A 19,680-nucleotide genomic window follows, 5' to 3' on the forward strand; every position below is an offset into this window, starting at 1 on the left:
GTTCTATGAATCTATGAAACACCTCTGAATCAGTGCATGCAATTGTGTCTTTTCAAAAAGCAGATATTAAGCAAGCATTACTGCCAGCACATCCGTTACAGATTTGCACCTAAGCAACTCAAATTTCTTCATAAAACCAAGGACAGAAATACTCAAAATTGATCTCTTTCTTTGTCCAATTTTTTCTGCCTACATCAAGCAAAATGCTCAAACTGTACTTATATTTAACTTAACCTGCCCTGAGATCCTGACTGAATCATGACACATTCTCTACAGCAGTTCCAAATTAACAGTTTTTAACTTCTATTTAATTAGCTGGGCTTTGTTCTCAGCAAGAGTCACAGCAGTGAAACCTCTGCTTTCAAAGTTCTGTGACTTTTAATGTATTAATTCGAATGTATGCGTATGCGACAGCTACTGCAACACAACAGACACTATCATTGATGTGAAGAACAGAGAAAATGTTCCAGTTCTTGTCCATTTACCGATGCTTTTAACATCATGTCACAGATTAGGTCTGTATAAAACCCCACACAGAATCACAGAATTGTTTTGGTTGGAAAATCCCTTTCAGATCGCCCAGTCCAACCATCAACCTAACACCACTGTAGCCATTAAACCATGTCACAAAGTGCCATGTCCACACATTTCTTGAGCACCTCAAGGGACGGTGACTCCACCACCTCCTTGGGCAGCCTGTTCCAATGCCTGACCACTCTTGCAGGAAAAAAAATTGTCCTAATATACAATCCAAACCTCCCCTGGAACATGACAATGTCTATTTACTGTAAGCAGACTAAGCCAAATTCATGGCAAAAATATTGTAGCGCAAGAGGCATCTAGTACTAGTTAAGGTGCAAGAGAGAGGTTTTGAACAGCTAGGAAGACAACTCACCTTGGGCTATCATTAACTACACTGTGCTTTGGTTTCTCTTTGATGACATGGAGAAACTCTTCTCCCAAGTCTTTAAACCGTATCAAATGACTTATTTAGGAAGAGCATTCTCAGAGCTTCATAGGTAAAGTGCTAAAGAAGAATTATTGTAACAATTGGCAGCAGATGTAATTAGGCTAAGGTTGGCAAGGAGTGGCAGTGTGCAGCCAAGTGGCTGCAAGGCTTGCAGGGTCTTGCCAATACTCCCTTATCATACATCATATTCTTATATACAGAGCTGTAGGTATGAGATGTCACTGGCATGGTAAGAAAATATACAGACAATAGGGATAGCAGACAGGCTAGGAAATAAAACTATCAAATAACAATCAATTAATTTAACACTCTTTGCACAAATACGTGTTACAAAGTCAAACATGACACACGGATGGATGTACACAAGCATTGAGGGATAAAGCACACTGTCCATACCTCACAGAGGGAAAACCCCCACAACCTTACAAATGTGTTTTCATCAAGAAGTCTTTTCCTATAAAAAGGTCAAACACAGCCAAGAGCTGGATACACTTCCCTCCAGCTGTCCTTTTAATACGCCTCTTATCTTGCCAAAGAGAAAGGATCTCTAAGAGTGAGAAAGAGACCATTTTACATCCCATTGATTCCTCATTGTGTAAGCCTTTCCCGGATACACTCCAAGTATATTAGTCACAGGTATGAAGTGAGCCATTAAGAGCAGGCTACCATCTGATACATGCTGAAATTAATTTTTCCTTTTTTTTTTTTTCAGCTTGGCAGAGCAGACTGCTTCAAGTTGAGCTACACACAAGTCTTCACTGAATTAAGGAATGAACAAACAAGATTTCTAAAATCAACAAATCCACATGCTTGTCCATAGTCAATATAAATACCTGCCTACTCTATAAACAAACACACTGTCCTACAGCCAGACAATAATTTGCTTCTTTAGAGCAGGCTCATTAAAGGGAAATCATTTTTCAATAACAAAGCACAAGTGCAGTACTAATGAGAAGAGGAAGCTGCAAAATGATAAGAACACCTGATCTTGTACTGACCGTGTGAACTGGAATCTGACCCCCATATATAAAGGCTGGTTTGTTTTGGTTGGGTGTTCTGTTGTTGTTGTTTTGGTGGTTTGTTTGTTGGTTGTTTTTTTTTTTTTGGTTGTTTTTCTTTTTACAGCCAAATAGACTCAGGAAACAAATTTGGTTTGCATTTAGTGTATGAACGTGGCATAAATTCCTATGGAGCTGGGTTGTAACACTTGGTATGCATATGATCTTCAAGGTCAATTCAAACTAAAATATTGCCAAGTTGAGTATCAAATTTAAACCTCAGCTAGAACATGCAGAACTATTCCCTGTAAATAATATTTTTAATTTTAAATCCCTCTCTGTTTACAAATAACTTGATAGACACCCCTACAAATCCACATACCTCTTATTTGCAATAAGATCCAGAAATAGTTTTCAGTCCACGTACTGCTTCTAAACCTCACTTAATACAGCTGACCCTTCAGCTCACACACAACAACTACTTCCACTGACCCAAGGGCTAAATTTGTGGGAAGAATACCACTAATAGAAAACAGAATCTTACTTTGATGAAGCAAAAATTCAAAAGTGCACAAATACCTGTAGGATACCTATAGTTTATCTGAATGCTTATATAGGCCCCAACCTACAGTACTGTGTACAGGTCTGGTGACCCCAGCATAAGAAGGGCATCAAACTGCTGGAGAGCATCCAGAGGAGGGCCAGGAAAATGTTCAGAGGGCTGGAAGCACCTCCTCTATAGAGACAGGCTGAGAGACTTGGGGCTGAGAAGAGAAGGCTCTGGGGAGACCAGAGCTCTAAAGCTGCCTTCCAGTACCTGAAGGGGGCTACAAGAAAGCTGAGAAGGGACTTTTTACAAGGGCTTATAGTGATAGGACAAGGGGCAATGGCTTTGAGCTTGAGGAGGGCAGATTTAGACTGGAGATTAGGAAGAAATTCTTCACAGTGAGGGTGGTGAGACACTGGAACAGGTTGCCCAGGGAAGTTATGGATGCCCCCTCCCTGGAGGTGTTCAAGGCTAAGTTGGATGAGGTCTTGAGCAACCTCATCTAGTGCAAAGTGTCCCTGCCCATGGTAGTGGGGTTGGAATGTGATTATCTTCGAGGTCCTTTCCAACCTAAATTGTTCTAGGAGCGCTATGTTTTCAAGGATTGTTCAACCATCAGGATCAAATGTTTGCAGACTAGGATCATTCATGTTCCTTTCCAGCATGAAAAAGAGGGAGGCAATAAATGTTTGGGTCTGAAAGCTGTCAAAAATTGAGACAGGTTCAAAACCATTTTTCTTCCTAACCAGAAATTCCGAGCAGACAATTCCAGATGTTTTTTTTTTTTTTTTTGGAGACCCACATTGTCAAAACCTCAAAGCCCATGTAATGGTTTACTAAAAACAAGAAGAAATATTCTGATCTCTTTTTTAAAAGTCACATGAGACAGATCAATCTTATGAGATCAAGGCATATCCTTGAACCTAAAAGGAAGATGGTTTGTTGGTCTAGTATGAGCTCAGCTGCTCTCTTTACCCTTTATTCTTTCTTATTTTTCAGAGAGAATTCCACACCCCACACCCTCAATTTTTTGTGGAATCTTAAGCATTACAAACCATTTTTCTTCTCAGAAGTCATACCCGAAAAAATAACTTCTCAACTACCTACTCCTTGCAAGCCCACATTGATTTATACTCTAGCGTTTTGTTAATAAAGTGATAATCTGAAACAAAATATTTTTAATTATCATTTATTATCTGCCTCATTCTTCCTTGTCTGAGGAATCATAAGTTAAAGTCAGCAGCCATTTTATAATCCTGCAGTTCATTATCTTCCCTTTGCTAATATGCTTGGTGCCTTTGCCTTGATCCATTTCTCCAGTAATAATTAGAAAAAAATCAAACCCACATTAACACAATGTGCAGATACTTCTTGGTTTGGAACTTATGTAAGAGCTTTTGAACTAATCAGTGTAGTTAGGACACTGTCCTCATTCATCTCCCACTTCCCCTGTCACTCTTCATGAAAGTTTAATCTACATTTTCCATTAAAAAGTTGTTTCACATTTGCAGGGCTGCTTATGAAAGTTTTTGGTTTTTTGATTTTATTCTTATTAGAGATGGTAATTGTAACTCCCCAAATTCTCTCTCCACTGAAATTTTTATCAAGTAGCTGCATATTTTCGTGGTCCTAATACCTTTGGATAACAGAAGTAGAAATTTGCTTCCTTTATCTAGAATCACAAGATTTAGAAGAGGAGAAAGCAACCCTCTTGCACCACCATAGTCAGGGGCAGTCAAGCTTCTAACCTTTCAAGTTTAAAACGGCATTTACAGCTGGAAACAAATCACTCCACCATTTCATTAAGCATGGATCTGGATCCAGTTGGTGTATACTTGTTTGGGGTCCAGCTGCTGCTGGCCCTTCCTCCTTAATATACAGGATTAACTTTGTACCAGCAGTTTCTCTAGACCTCTTTGTAAAATTTGGCACAGAAGGAAACCACAACTTTGCTCCCAGGTCAGGGACCACAATTATTACCCTCCACAAGTCCATGGGCAACACAGCAATGCAAAGATGTTTTATAGAATCTTAGAATTGTTAGGGTTGGAAGGGACCTCAAAGATCATTTAGTGCCAAACCCTCCTGCCATGGGCAGGGACACCTCACACTAGATCAGGTTGCTCAGAACCACATCCAGCCTGGCCTTAAAAACCTCCAGGGATGGGGCTTCTACCACCCCCCTGGGCAACCTGTTCCAGTGTCTCACCACCCTCATGGTGAAGGGTTTCTTTCTAACATCCAGTCTGAATCTACCCATTTCTATTTCTGCTCCATTCCCTAGTCCTATCACTACCTGACACCTTAAAAAGTCCCTCACCAGCTTTCTTGCAGGCCCCCTTCAGATACTGGAAGGCTACAAAAAGGTCTCCTTGGAGCCTTCTCTTCAGACTGAACAGCCCCAACTCTCTCAATCTATCTTCACAGGAGAGGTGCTCCAGGCCTCTGATCACCCTCATGACTTTTACAGGAAGCTGAGCCAGTGGCTCTCTGAAGGAAGAAAAATAGAACCACTGCAGTGAGGTAGGAGGAGATGTGACTTCTGGAAAGGCATTTTCTGATCAGTGCTAAACCACCTGCTACACAGAGCTGTATCCTAGAGGCTCCCATAGTACAGAAAACCATGGGTTTGAATCAAGAGCTGCAAGGCACATGATTTATGGCTGGTTTGGTTCATCTCAAGTTTATCAGAGAAGCAAAAGACTCTTCCACTGGAGCATGACAGACACATACCTCCACACAGCTGCAAAGCAGAACTTCCTTCATCTACAAGCTCTGTCATTGTAAACACAAACTGGGTTGCCTAACCTGCCTCCTTCAGAAACAGTGCCACACTTGCAAGATCTCCAGTTCCTCATAGATCATTATAATAGACTGCAGTACATTTGCTGGTATAATATAATATGAAGGATCATAAATAATTAAGAATTAATCATACTTGTCAAAATAAATAAATGCTGTTGATGATGCAGAATGCTTGAATTTTTTATAGCATCTTTTTGCTTATTCATGAAAAAAAAGAAGTCCAGAAATCCACAATGGATTGCACCACAAACAGGCCTGATTCAGATCCCAGCAGTGGAAGTTTTTCTGTCAATCTCTAGCACATCAGTGAAACCTTAACCTTAAATCTCTGATGCTGCAGAAAGCAACATAAGTTGCTCCAGCAGATCTTCATGTACCATGCAGGGCCTAGTTGGGAGATGCACCAATGATTCCATCATCCACTACTCCACTTACTAGATGGGGAGTGCAGCCTGGATTAAAAGAGGGAAGCCATTTAGCACTAAATGGAACAACCAAAAAAAAAAAAAAAAAAACAAACCCACAGAGTAAGCTGATAGCCTCCCTTTTATAGATTTCTATAGAAGACAGTCCTGCAGCTCTTCCTACTAAACACACAAATAGTTCAATACCATTCACAAGGCTTTAAAGAGAATAACAAATAATATTAAACATCTAAATAGCACCTTTTCTCTGACTCTCCAGTTTGGTCTGCAACCCTAAGTGTAATTTCCCCCTTTTTCAAAAAGAAGAATAAACTGGGCTAGAAGATGAGGGAGGGAAACACCATCACACCAACCCTACCAGCACAGACCAAAGATCCATTCACTTCAGACATCTGGCTCTGAAAACAAACAGGTGTAGATATATAAGAAAGAACATAAGAACAGGAAGAGCAAACAGTTGGCACTTCCCCCTCCCTGGTCTTCAGCCATCTATTGCACAAACATTTTGTGAGGCAGAAAAGGTAGTCTTGAGAATTCAGTAGCTGTAACTATTTTCTTCCCTGCACACATCCTGTCAACATACACACTCATAGAAGGTTTTAGCACCAACAATACCCTAGGGAAAAACACAGTTTTAGTTTGTTACAGACGTGTGCTCAAGGGCAACAAGGCTTGTGAAGGGCCTAAAGGACAAGTCCTATGAGGAGCAGCTGAGGGAGCTGGGGTTGTTCAATCTGGAGAAGAGAAGGCTGAGGGGAGACCTCCTTGCTCTCTACAACTACCTGAGAGGATGTTGGAGAGAGGAGGGGGCAGCCTCTTCTCCCTGATGACAAGCAACAGGACTAGAAGAAATGGATTCAGGCTGTGCCAAAGGAGGTTCAAACTGAATGTTAGGAAATATTTCTTCATAGAAAGTGTTCTCAAACATTGGAATGATCTACCCAGCGTAGTGGTGGAGTCACCATCCCTGGAGGTATTTGAACAGCATGTGGACCTGGTAGTTAGGGACATGGTTTAGTGGTGACCTTGCAGTGCTGGGTTGAAGGTTGAACTGGATGATCTTGAAGGTCTCTTCCAACCAAAGATATTCTGTGATTCTGTGAGATACCTCAGTTTGTTTTGAATCTGACATTGACTAATATCATCTACTGCTGTTCAGTTCAGTGTTAGAAGTAATAATGAATATTCCTTCTGTATTCCTCCTTTCAGTCTTTGACAAAGTCTTGGGAGTTTATAAACCTTTAGGCATCTTTTATAAGGATTTTAATTAAAAAAAAAATCTGGGTTTTTTTGTTTGCTTTTGTTTTTTAATAAAGCTCTGCCTTACATTCCTTTAGATGTCTTTTGCAGGCAGGATAGCCCTAGTTAAGAGTGCCTACAAGATGGCCATTACATGCTTTAGGTCATCCTTGTTTCTTTGTGCTCTGTTAGTAACTCTGCCAGCTGTACCAAATGATTTTTGGTGCATGGGAACCAGAGCCAAATGCTGTATTCTAGACAGAGTTGCTCTACATATTTATACTAGAGCATATTGCTCCTATTTTCTATTCACTTCCCAATAATTCCCAACATCACGTTTCTTTTGTGACTGCTACTGAGCTGATATTTTCACAGCTCTATTCTTACCCCAAATCAGCTTAAGAGATCTCAACCTGCTCAGAATCCATCATTATAAATGGCAAACTCCGATTGCTTCTCCCCACCACCACAATTCAAATAATCTACACTAAATTACACCTGTCACTATTATCCAGTTAACCATTCTTTTTCAATTCCTTGCAAACCAGATCTCCAATCTTTTATCCTGAATAATTTAATACCAAATTTTGCCACCTCACCATTTATCCCTCTCAGAAGACCAATGATTTGTGTGACACCGCATGCTGCACATGTCAAGTGAGTGGAGCACTCAGATGTGACTGTAACCAAATGCTGAGACATCTGAAACTAGTTCTTCCTCTAGGTAGCTGGATCCATGCTGATTTGTTCAGATTCCTTGAGGCTGAGCTGTGTTCTACTGCAAGGACAGTGCAACAGTTCTTCTAACATCTCTCTGTAGGAGATCTGCCAATGATTTCCTACTGAGCCTTTTACAGAAAGTGAAATGAAGCACAATGAATCATACCCAAGGCATTTGTCTCTATCAATGTCTTGACATGACTTGATAGCCAAGTGACAAGGATGAGCTAAACCATCCCAAAATCTAGTTATGCTATCTGTTTATCTCTATGCATTACGGTCTGCAAAGGAGATGAAATGAGATTGAGATAATTGGAAGTACAATTTGCAGGAAACACTGGGGGTTGGAATTACTGTGCTTAATTATTTCAGATTGAAACAGACCACACAACTCTCTGTGCCAAGCAGCTGTAATTAAAGTGATTTAAAATAGAGAGATGCTAGCTCCAAGTGTTGATTTTCAAATGAGTCTTTATACACACAAGAATAACAGCCATCTATGAGCTGCAGCCCTACACCTCTGCTGAGGGTCTTAAGAGAAAATTAACACTGACCACGTCCAAGATGCCTGATAATTTGTAAAACACCCACATGCAACAAACAAAGAAGCAAAAAAACCCACTCCAAATGACTCTCCCTCGGCACTCCTCATATCTAAATTTCCTCAGTGTGACACTGGCCTGGGTACATGTCCCTTGGAATATGAGAAAACAGCAGAACACAAGCATCAGCCCCAATTGTTCATATTCCAGATGAAGGCAAACCCACAAAACTTTGGGTTTAGAAATGGAATTTTATCCCAGTAGGACACTGGAAATCATCAAGTGCTGGAATGTGTCCAAAGAAGGGCCACGAGGATGATCAGAGGGCTGGAGCACCTCTCCTATGAGGACAGACTGAGAGAGTTGGTGTTGTTCAGTCTGGAGAGGAGAAGGCTCCGAGGAGACCTTATTGTGGCCTTCCAGTATCTGAAGGGGGCTACAAGAAAGCTGGGGAGGGACTTTTTAAGGTGTCAGGTAGTGATAGGTCTGGGGGAGATGGAGCAAAACTAGAAGTGGGTAGATTCAGATTGGATGTTAGGAAGCAGGTCTTCCCCATGAGGGTGGTGAGACACTGGACTAGGTTGCTCAGGGGGGTGATAGAAGCCTCATCCCTTGAAGGTTTTCAAGGCCAGGCTGGATGTGGCTGTGAGCAACCTAATGTAGTGTGAGGTGTCCCTGTCCACGGCAGGGCTGTTGGACCTAGATGATCCTTGAGGTCCCTTCCAACCCTGACAATTCTATGATTCTATGTACTACCCTTGTTTTTGGGCTACAGGACCAGCCAAGTCTCCCCTTCTTCTGCTTTGACAGACAGCAAAACTCAACACAGACAAAGGTCTAACTTTACTGATCAGAATCCAAAAGCAACACACATCAGCAACAAGTAGCACTGCAGTGACCCATCCAGGGCCTTCCCCTGCAGCAACACATTTATTTCCCTAGGCCATTTTCCCCGTTTTCTTTCCCCACTCCAGGAAAAGGACAGATACTCTTCTCAATTCCAAACAAGCAGGTTTGAATCCCTATACTTTGGCAGCAGCAAGCTTGCAGTAGAGTCTAAGAAAAAGAGGAGACTACCGCCAGGCATTGCCATTTACCTCAAACTTTTGCTTAATTGTACTAATTGAAGATATTTGCATGCATCATAAATGTGGTCTGCTTTACACATGACACAGATCCCATCTAAATGACTTGGGTTTGCTGGTGATTCAGTGCTAAAGCAATGGGCCTTAAAAGTTAATTTATAACGTCTCTCTAGGGAAAAGTACCATACTGGTGATATGGATGAGAAAATACAATTAAAGAATATGAACAGAACGGGAACTGAAAGGTTTCCTCCGTGTTTGCCTGAAAGTAAGAACAGTCATAAGCAGTTTGACCGCAGGGCTGCAAAGTCAATTGCTGTCTCTGAGCCTGGCTACTGAGAAAAGGATCCTTTCACTTGCAGCTTGCTGTATTAGAGGCTTCTTGTGTCAGAGACTGTAAACAGACCTTCGAATTAAATACCCAGTGATGAATGTACCCTGCAAGATCACATCTCATCTTTCTTTAAACTTATGCGCACATGCAGCCTCTGTAACATTAATTCATACATCTTATTACCACAGTTTCTTCAGGCATGACATGAAAAATATCTCCTCTTGCTTGTTCTATACCTGGCACCCACTAACTTCACAGCTGCTTCCTATTGTGCATTTTTATAGACCTCTAAGTCCTATTGTTCCAGGCTGTTTAGCTTTTCCTAGCATGGAAACTGTTCCATATCCCTGATAATCTTTGTTGTCCTTCCCTCTCTCTCTCTCTTTGCCTGGATAAAGCTTGTAGCCCTAACTCCCCTCCTTCCACCTTGTAGCTCCACACTCATTACCACCACCTGACCATTACCAGAAGTGTTTTCAAGCAGGTGTCACAAAACAGCAGAAAGGATGTCAAGGCTTTTTCTGCTTTCCCAGGAGAAGAGCAGCAGCACAAATAAATCTAAAAGATTTTTCAGGACTTATAATCTTAATGAAATACACTGCTGTTCAAAGATATGATCCTGAGCAGGGAAAATAATTCCAAACAAGCAAATTTTTTTCCAAGGAAGGAGGAAAAGTCTGTTGTACTCTCCTCTTTTCAGGCTTCTGAACAGTCTTTAGAGATGGGAACTTTTTTCTTATGTCAAGGGCAAAACCCATCTTTTTTTTTTTTTTTTTTTTTTTTAAACCAAACAGAAAACCTAAGCCCTGGACACAAGGATATTGCTGAAAATGGTCTGCAAATACACAAGCAATAAACAAGATCCCAGAGCAGAGGAAAATCCAGACTCTATTTTATTCATCTTTTCCAAACACTGAGTGACCTTAAACACAGGCACCAGTACAGTACTGTTCTCATCCCAATGTCATCCATGGCATGGGTCAGCCTGATTCGGATTTTACACAATACTGTGATGGACATTTTGCTTCCCATGTATGTGACGAGGATTGCCTTTAGACAAAAACCCAGACCTTTGGTGTGAAGAATTACTCCCTTCATTGTTTACATTCATTGGCTGCTGCAGTAAGAGAATAAGAGCTGCCTTAAGTACTGCAGGAGGGTAAATTTGTTTGGATGGGGTTTTGTGGTGTTTGGTTTTGGGTTTGTTTGTTTGGGGTTGTTATTTGTTAGTTTTCTGTGGTTTTCTTTGAGTTTTTGTTTGTTTGGGGTTTTGTTCCTTTCTTTGTTTCTGTTGGGGAGTCTATTTTTTTTTTTTTTGAGGGTGGGAATGAGTTGGTTTTATAAAATAACCACTACATTGACAGCATTACATAGTTATATTCATCTTACCTTTAGATGTATTCTCAGAGTGATCTCTCTCTGGCCCATCTGGGAGGTTTAGGTGTGAGATTTCTTCTGCATTCAGTCTGAGCCAGGCGTTGTTGGGGGTTCCTTGATCTTTCTGGGGAAGGGAATATTCCAGCTCACAAGGAGATTCAAAATTGCAGTCAAATACTAGAAAAAGAAAACAGACACAGAACACAGCAGGTTAATTAAATCCAGCTTCTTCTGTGCTGGAAGGTGTGCATACACATTCATTTTATACCTGAGTTAGTTAGGGCTCACTTTTTTCCATAGTGAAGAAACGGAAGAAGGCCATAAACAGACAGGCAAAAATGTGTCCAAAATGGATTGAACAAAGAGGTCCATTATGGAGATAGCAGCAAATCAAGAGGAAGGCCTGAGAGCCAGTAATTCCCCTTCAGGACAGATAAAAGGGCAGCACAGGCTAAAGGAGGAAAAGCACCATCTAGGCTGAAAAGGAGATTGGTTAGTCAATTGATAAAATGGGACAGAAAGCCAATCTCTTCTGGGTTGCTGGTTCAAATTCAACCAGGATCATTACAGTGGAAAGACTACTACTAGAGTCATGTTCCATCTCAGTGAGCACAGAGCTCTGTAAAGCAAGTCATATATCCTGGGAATATAGGACTTGCCGGTAGCCATAGGGACTGTACCCTGAAAAGCAACCTTCTGACCCCCTGTATTCGAAACGCTTCACTGAGGCAGCAGAAGCTTCATCTGCTGCCGCAAAACTTTCGCCTCCAGGCAGCACAGCCAGCATCTGCCTCCAACACAGACCTTTCTTTTTGAGAGGATGCTCTTTCAGAAAGCAATTACCCTTCTGGTACAGCTACGATTCACTTCCCAGAGTCCAATTTACTATTACACTGTTAATTTAAGTTGCTTAACGCACATGCAGTGATAACCTGCCTGGATTTTACTTCTAATCATCAAGACTAAGTTTTCTGGAACACTCTGTATGCATTTACTTTTGTCACCACAGTCAGCACTCAACACAACATTCAGGAACAGAAATAAACTATTTCTGAATTAGCTCAATGTTTCTGAAAAGGCCGAATCTATTTGAAAAAATCCAGAAAAAAAAAAAATCCAGTTCTCCTTTGGTGTTTTCTACACTGTCTAGTGTCCTACCATAGCTATACAAGTGGAACAAAGAATCTGAATTGACATTAGTCAAATTAATTATTTCTTTCTTTTTAAACTTCAATTACATTCTCTATTAAGCAGCTAATTTCTTCTTACTGTGCACAGATTTATGTAGTTCAGCCTATTCTCCTGGGGATATAACATTTTCTAATCTGAAGGTTAATACTGTTGCCCTCTCACTGTACTTTTCCCAGCTAATCTGCTTTTTAACAGCAAGCTGGAAGAAGCAGAATCCAGCAATTTTTTTTCCCCAGTTTATATTTGATTTTCTTAATCAGGTGCTTTATCATCTTGAATGTTTCACAACACGATGGAAACCATATAACATAAGGAATCCATGTACACTGCAAGCAGCAGTTACAAGGATTATGGATATTTCCTGATATTTGAACACACAAGTCACTACCCCTCTTTAGGCCTCTATCTTATCTATATAAATTTCATGACACACGAAGCACACTTCAATTTAAGTAGCAGGGAACAGTGGATATGTTCATGCTGTACAGTTTACTACTGCGACATCGTACCAAATCTCAAACCACTTAATTCTAGTCCCTTAGGTGTTCTAAACCAAACCAAACCAAACAACCAAAAAGGCAAAACAAAGCCAGGATTCTTTAACACTCTGAGGTGTTAAGAGTGTATTAAACTTTGTAGCAAAACACAAATAGACAAAAGAGCAACCAAACACTAAACTGCAGGTTCCAGAAGATGTATCATCATTACTATGCAGTTTAGTTACAAGGAACACCTTGAGCAGTTTGTGCTTCAAGGCACTGTCAAAAAGAAAAGGGTATGCATGCATGAAAAAATTAGCTCTTCTAAGGACTTTTTTTATGGAACCCACAGGGTGACAGATAGAAAAGCCCAAGCCAAGGACATGTGGTAAGAGCAATCATTACAAATCAACTATTTCATTCTTCATGGACTTCTTTCCTCCATCAGACTCTCATATTATCATGAGCTTTCAAGCAGTCACTGCTTGCTTCCACTCCTCTCCCATCCAGCTGCTGGGAACAGAAACGTTTTTGCTCTTTTACCCTCTTGCCCCCAAGCAGAGAAGGCCTTCATAGATACCCACAAGGCACTCTGGTTTTCCTCCTCCAGTCCTCACCCCCTGACACTGATTACAGGGCCTACAAGCACTCAATAGCCAGCTCAGCTCCTCCATTCAGTCTCACTTTTCAGAACCTCCTCCTCAAAGAGATCTATCAGCTGTCGTGGAGCCCCTAACACAGCAGGCCCCTGACCCTAACTGGGACAACTTAATTGGGGTATGTGATTAAATAAGAGTCATCACATTTAATGTTATGACCTCTGCAGACAACTAAAACCTCTGCCTGAAAGAGGGAAAGTAAAGGGGGAAAGGCAAGTAGCAATACCATGTCCTTCCCTTGCAATGAACAGGATACAGAGGAATTGAGATCATCTAACATGGTGTGGCCATGCTGAATGACCTTGACAAGAAGTTATTGCTTAAAGGAAGAAAATACTATTTGGATCACACATCTGAGAGGATATTGCAATTAAATGAAGACATACTTGCATCTGCTACAGACTTCAATAGTCCTCCCACACTGCTGGAATATCTGCACTCCTCATAGGCTGATATTTAAATTAATCTCCTACAAGACACAAATTGTGCTGCTGTTACCCTATAGAGTACAAAGAAATGATGTCTGATGTAACACAGCAAAGCCTATGGGTAGAGCATCCAGTCTTCCAAGCCTAGTGTTCACTTCCTACCCTTAGGCTTTCTTACTTTCTCAGTGTCCTTCACTACAGACAATGTAATATACTTAATAAAAAAGCCATTATGTACAATACATATCATTTTTTCACCAATAAGCTGCTCTTAGTGTGGGAGCTGTTGCAAGACCATATAAACCACCCCACTGAATAGATAGCCTGGACAATATTTGATCTGCTGCTACAAGCCACTTGCCCTGTTTAAAGTCTTCCTCCCTCTGTTTTTGCTTCTGTCTTAACATGGTTAGCACCAGATTTGGCAGAGTTACACAATGGTTGGACTTGATGATCTTCAAGGTCTATTTCCAACCAAACTGATCCCATGATTCTGTGGTTAAACGAGACACCGAATGTGGTTGCCATCTCTGCATATGAAGAAGTAGCCATGTGCCTTTGAAAGCTGAACAAAGGCCATTCTGCCCTTTCCTGAGAAACAGCAAACACTGCAGAAAAGAGGTAATTAACACAACTTTTAGTGATTCTTTCTAAAGCCTACTACCAATATAAATTGACTACATACAGAGCTTTAGGGACTTGAACAGTGTGCCTAGCCAGTAAAGTGTGGGGTTTGTTGGTTTTGGTGTTTTCTAAAGAGGTGTCACAAAGATTTATACCCTGTAGATGCATTTATGCCACAGCTATATTGGCGTTATAGATCCACAAGGCTGTATAGGGATTTAAGCTCCAGCAGACTGCAAAGTCTCTTAAAATACACTGCATAAAACCCAAGCCCTTGTCCAATAGTCATTTGCATCTGCAACCACTGGACAATAGACAGATTTTTAAAGAGGAAACAGAAGTGATGCTTGTAATGAAACTAAGGTAAATACTTGTTGAAGAAAAATGGCACATATCAATCCCTTCAGTTTCTGGTGTGTAAGAAGGTACAGGGCACCAATCAAAGACTGAAAAGTCAATTAAGGTACTATCAGATTGAAAAGGCAGTGGAATCTATGTGCGTGTGATGATGTTAAAGTCTGGTAAGTGCTTCAATTTATTTATTTTAATCAATGCACCTAACAGCAATAATTTGTGCACAAACAACTACAATATCAGGCAATGACATCTGTTTCCATTAAACTGATTAGAGCTTTCCAGAAAACAAATGACTTCAAATCACTGTATAATATGCCAAAACACAATAATCTGCAGGAAATACTCTTTTCCATTGCTGCAGGTCAAATTATGGATCACCATAGAATGCATCAGGTTAGAAGGGACCCTCAAAGGTCAACTTGTCCAACCTACCCTGCAGTGAGCAGGGACATCTTTAACTAGATCAGGTTGCTCAGGACACCATCAAGTTTGACCTTGAATGTCTCCAGGGATGGAGCCTCCACCACCTCTCTGGGCAATCTGTTCCAGTGTCTCAGCACCCTCATAGTGAATAGCTTCCTCCTTTGTACCATTTTAGATAATTTGTGTAACCACACATCACAGGAACATGCCTTATTTAGAATAAAAATAACTTAATTTAAAGAGATACAAGAAGCCTGTTCTTTTTAAGAAACTATACTGATTACCCTTTCTTCAGCTGCCCAACAACAGAGTAGGTTTATTTGTTTTAAACCACATGTTCTTTCAACAGCAAAAAATCTTACCAGTGGGTAATTTTCTCTTAGACCACTCCTTTCTAGATCTGTATGTGTCTGACTTAAAAGGGTCCTTTTCACTCTTGGTCTGCTGACTCTTACCAATCATTCCTCCTCTATTACTCTCCACTGGTTCCCCCACCTTGGAAAAGGTTGTGATTGCTTTCTCACCTCACTACAACAGACAAGGGAATGAGTAGTGGTTTTCTGTTGTCAGAATGAGCAGCTTAGCAATGCAGATCCTAACTGGCTGTTACATCTGCTTAATCATGACTAATTTTTAACTACATCTATGGATACAAACTCACAATTTAGAGGTCATCTACAATGACCAAAAATTGAACCATAACCTCCCTCAGGAACATCCCTCGTCCAATGGAACAATCACAGCAGCAGGGTAGAAACAGATAAAATATTCTTGCACAGGATGTCCTTTTTTATACAAATATTGACAGATACTCCTTGTGGAGGGGACATAATTCAAATTGTAGAGTAGAGATGTGCTCTGCTGAGTGAGCTTTGAGACCTCCATCAATACTCACTAACCTCTATTATACTCATGTTATAAGGCCTATAAACTTTTAATTTATGACAGGGAAATGACAAATTGATTTTCCAGTTATTAATCCTAGGGACAGAGACAGCTCCTAAAGCCTTCGCCATTCCCTCTGGGTAGAAAAGGGCACAGGGCATTCAATCTAAGAGTTTCTATTGCCTCATCAGGCCCTTCTGAATTTCTATCCACCAATACAGGGGGTAGACACATGGGGTAATAAAAAGAAGCCTGACCCATAACTATTCTCCCCCTAAAATGGAGCATAAATAGGAGACTCTGCTCTCTGGCTGTCAGCTCACCAGCCTGCTTGAACACCCAGGAGGACAGCAAAACACAGCCCAGGGCCTTGGAAGTGAGAATTGCTCTGTTGGCATGAAAAAGGGATAAAATTCTTTGAGAATGGATTCCTAGTGCCACCTTTCCTGAGTGGAACTGGAGGAACAGTATTGATTTAAGAAGAGCAAATCTATCAGAGGATGGAAGAGCATGGAAAAAACCACAAGCGGTAAGAGAAAAGGTGTGAGCAGTCATGCAAATTAAAAACAATTGCAGGGCTTAACTGCCTTGTTCCTGCCAAAAAACCCCAAGCCTGAGGAGACATTTTCACCTATTCCCTTCCATTGCTTAGCACTGAGAAAGGATAAACTGGCACATTTTAAGGGATAATACAACACATGTAGAACATGTTGGGTGCCCCACGCCTTACTAACCCTAGCAAATGCCTGCGTTGACAGTAACTGCCTGGCCTTTGGGCTATCACTCCTGGGGCTGACAAATGTGAGAGCCGTAGCAGGGCAGGACAGGGGAAGTGAGGAACTGGGGAAGCACTCAAAGAGCCCCATGATATGGCTCTGCACAGCATGGCTTTGAGGTCTATCCTGCCTGATGTGCCTCAGTCACCTGCAAGCAAAGCAGTGAGGAGGGCAGCTGGGCAGCACACCAACCCCTCTTTCACAGAATCAACCAGGTTGGGAAAGACCTCAGAGATCACCAAGTCCAACCTATTACCTAACACCTCGCAATAACTAAACCATGGCTCTAAGTGCCTCTTTCTACCTTGGGACACAGATTGTGTTCATCAGGAATCTCCTTGGATTTTAAAGCTACTTAGCACAAGTTAACATATTGCTCTGCGTTCTTCCTCGGCACCAGCAAGTCTTCACATCCACTCCTCTGACCCTGAGTTTGCTACCATGAATGCTACTGTTTCCCTCATGGCACTGATACTCGGTTGCAGTGAGTGTCTCCACGCTTTCTTCCCCTCACAACACCCGGCCGGCCACACTCACATGCCCTCAGCCACCATTTGTGACCCCATGGGCTGCGCCCAGCGAAACCCCAGAGGAGGGCAAGGCAGAAAGAAGCTCACCTGGAGGAGAAGAATGTGTCCCTTTTGGCCAACCAGAGTATAAAGGAGGACAAGAGGTGTCCTGGTGAGGCTCAGTGAGGCAAATCCCTGGTAGCTTGCTCCATCTGCCTAAAAGCCCCCTCCACCCTTCAAGGCAGCACCCTGACCTTTCTCTGCCTAGGGCCTCTTCCCACTTCCTCGCTGTGTAGAACCTTCCTCAGGAGCAGGAGAGGACCCGAAGGTCAGGAATGAGCCAAGTGCTCCTAGAGGTCTCCAGCCTTGAAAAAGAAACACTTGTATTTCCCTCAGGAGGAGCTATTAAAGTGAGATTACATTCTGAAGTAAAGTTTTAGAGTAGCAGGCTGCGAGGAGACCTCCTTGATCTCTAGACCTACCTGAAAGGAGGCTGCAGTGAGGTGGGGGTCAGTCTCTTCTTCCTAGTATCAGGTGACAAAATGAAAGAAAGGGGCTTGAAATTGTGCCAGGGGAGGTTTAGGTCGGATATTAGGAAAAACTTCTTTCCTGCAAGAGTGGTCAGGCATCGGGACAGGCTGCCCAGGGAGGTGGTGGAGTCACTGTCCTTTGGAGGTGTTCAGGAAACCTGTGGGCATGGCACTGTGGGCCATGGCTTAATGGCCACAGCAGTGTGAGGCTGATGGTTGGACTCGATCTTAGAGGACTTTTCCAATCAAAACAATTCTATGATTCTGTAACTCCTGTAATTCCTGCTCCACAGAAGGAATTGCCCCGGGAGGAGAGCTGAGGCCTGGGAGCCAGGCACGGGGCTAGGGCTCTGCCAGTGCCACAAATGTTGACATGAATCCTGTGGGAAGTGAGCCACAGCCGGATGGGCCGCGGCTTAGGGAGAACTGCAATAATGCAACCATTCATTCCTTTGTGAAAAGAATCTTTAAAATGACAGCATATACTTTATATCTGCCCAGCTCCCCAGTGTGCACCAGGCACTGAATCACCAAAATCTGTGACAGCTGCTTTGTGCAGTGGAAATTAAGCTACAAAGAAGAGGGCCAGGACTCCTTTATCAATCAATTATAAGCACAGTCTTTCAAGACAGCTACAGAGAGAGGTGTGAGGAGGGGGTGTTGGGAGAACAACCAGCAATAGCTCTCATTTTCATTCCTCCTGCTCTGAGAAGTGACAGAGCTCGTCCTCCACAGAAGAAGTATTTGTCCACCAAGTCTCCCACGCACGCAGCAAAAGCAACAAACACAAATGCACTTCTAGTGCCAGTTCCGGCCAAGACTGAAGGACCAACTAAGAGTGGTTGTTAGAAAACATGCTCCAGTTGGTGCAAAACACTGGGTGGATGAACTGTCATATTTTGACAGTTCATACAAGGGACCTCTTGCATGAGGTTTGAGAGATCTCTAGAGAAAATGAATACTTGAGAGACAGGGAGGAAAGACATTTGTTATCTCATGGAATGTTATTTTACTATTGAAAAATGTTGAGCTGTCATTGGCTTATTATCTGCAGATGAAAAAGGATAAAAGGAAAATAATAACTTCAAGAAAGTAAAAATTCTTCCCTAATCCTTTTTTTTTTTTTTTCCTTCTTCCTTGCCTATCACAGCCATCAGTTTAGCTAGACAGATGCTGCTTTATCTGTGATTTTCCTCCTCCTGGATTTCAGCACCATTGCACGTGGCACAAATACCACCCGACTGTCAAACAGGAATTTTTGTGTGGATATATGGGGTTAACAGGATCTGCTATTATATATTCATTCCATTAATCTGGTGTGAATAACAGTTGTTAATTCAAGTCTTGTCCTATTATATTCATAACACTATTTCCAGAACTGTGTTAGACTAGTCCTAAGACTGCAAAAAGATATACTTAAAATAAGATAGTACACCACTTCTGCAATGCCTTTACTAAGGCATTCATTAATTCTGTCTCTGGAACATGGTGTTTTCCTCCTCATTTCTCTCCTGACTTTATCTCACCTTCCAAACAGGAACATGTAACACATCCCCTGTGCTCTGGACTGGTGATGCCGCTCCTCGAATACTGTGCTCAGTTATGGACCCCTCACTGCAAGAAGGGCATTGAGCTGTTGGAGCATGTCCTGAGAAGGGCAACAAAGCTAGTGAAGACCTAGAGAACAAGTCTTATGAGGAGGGACTGATTGTTTAATCTGGAGAAGAGAAGGCTGAAGGGAGACCTCATTGCTCTCTTCAACTCCCTGAGAGGAGGC

At 41.8% G+C, this 19,680-nt stretch overlaps 1 protein-coding gene across 1 annotated transcript in view; it reads right to left on the bottom strand.

Moving 5' to 3' along the window:
* The window catches only part of ALK (ALK receptor tyrosine kinase), a 383,537-nt gene that overhangs the window by 255,846 nt on the left and 108,011 nt on the right, over window positions 1–19,680 (bottom strand). The window contains exon 4 of the mRNA XM_054397449.1: window positions 11,055–11,219. Coding sequence (XP_054253424.1) covers window positions 11,055–11,219 — 165 coding nt within the window. The remainder of the gene's footprint in view (window positions 1–11,054; window positions 11,220–19,680) is intronic.

This window comes from Indicator indicator, chromosome 2 (genome assembly GCF_027791375.1).
Source record: "Indicator indicator isolate 239-I01 chromosome 2, UM_Iind_1.1, whole genome shotgun sequence".
In the NCBI taxonomy this organism is placed as follows: domain Eukaryota; kingdom Metazoa; phylum Chordata; class Aves; order Piciformes; family Indicatoridae; genus Indicator; species Indicator indicator.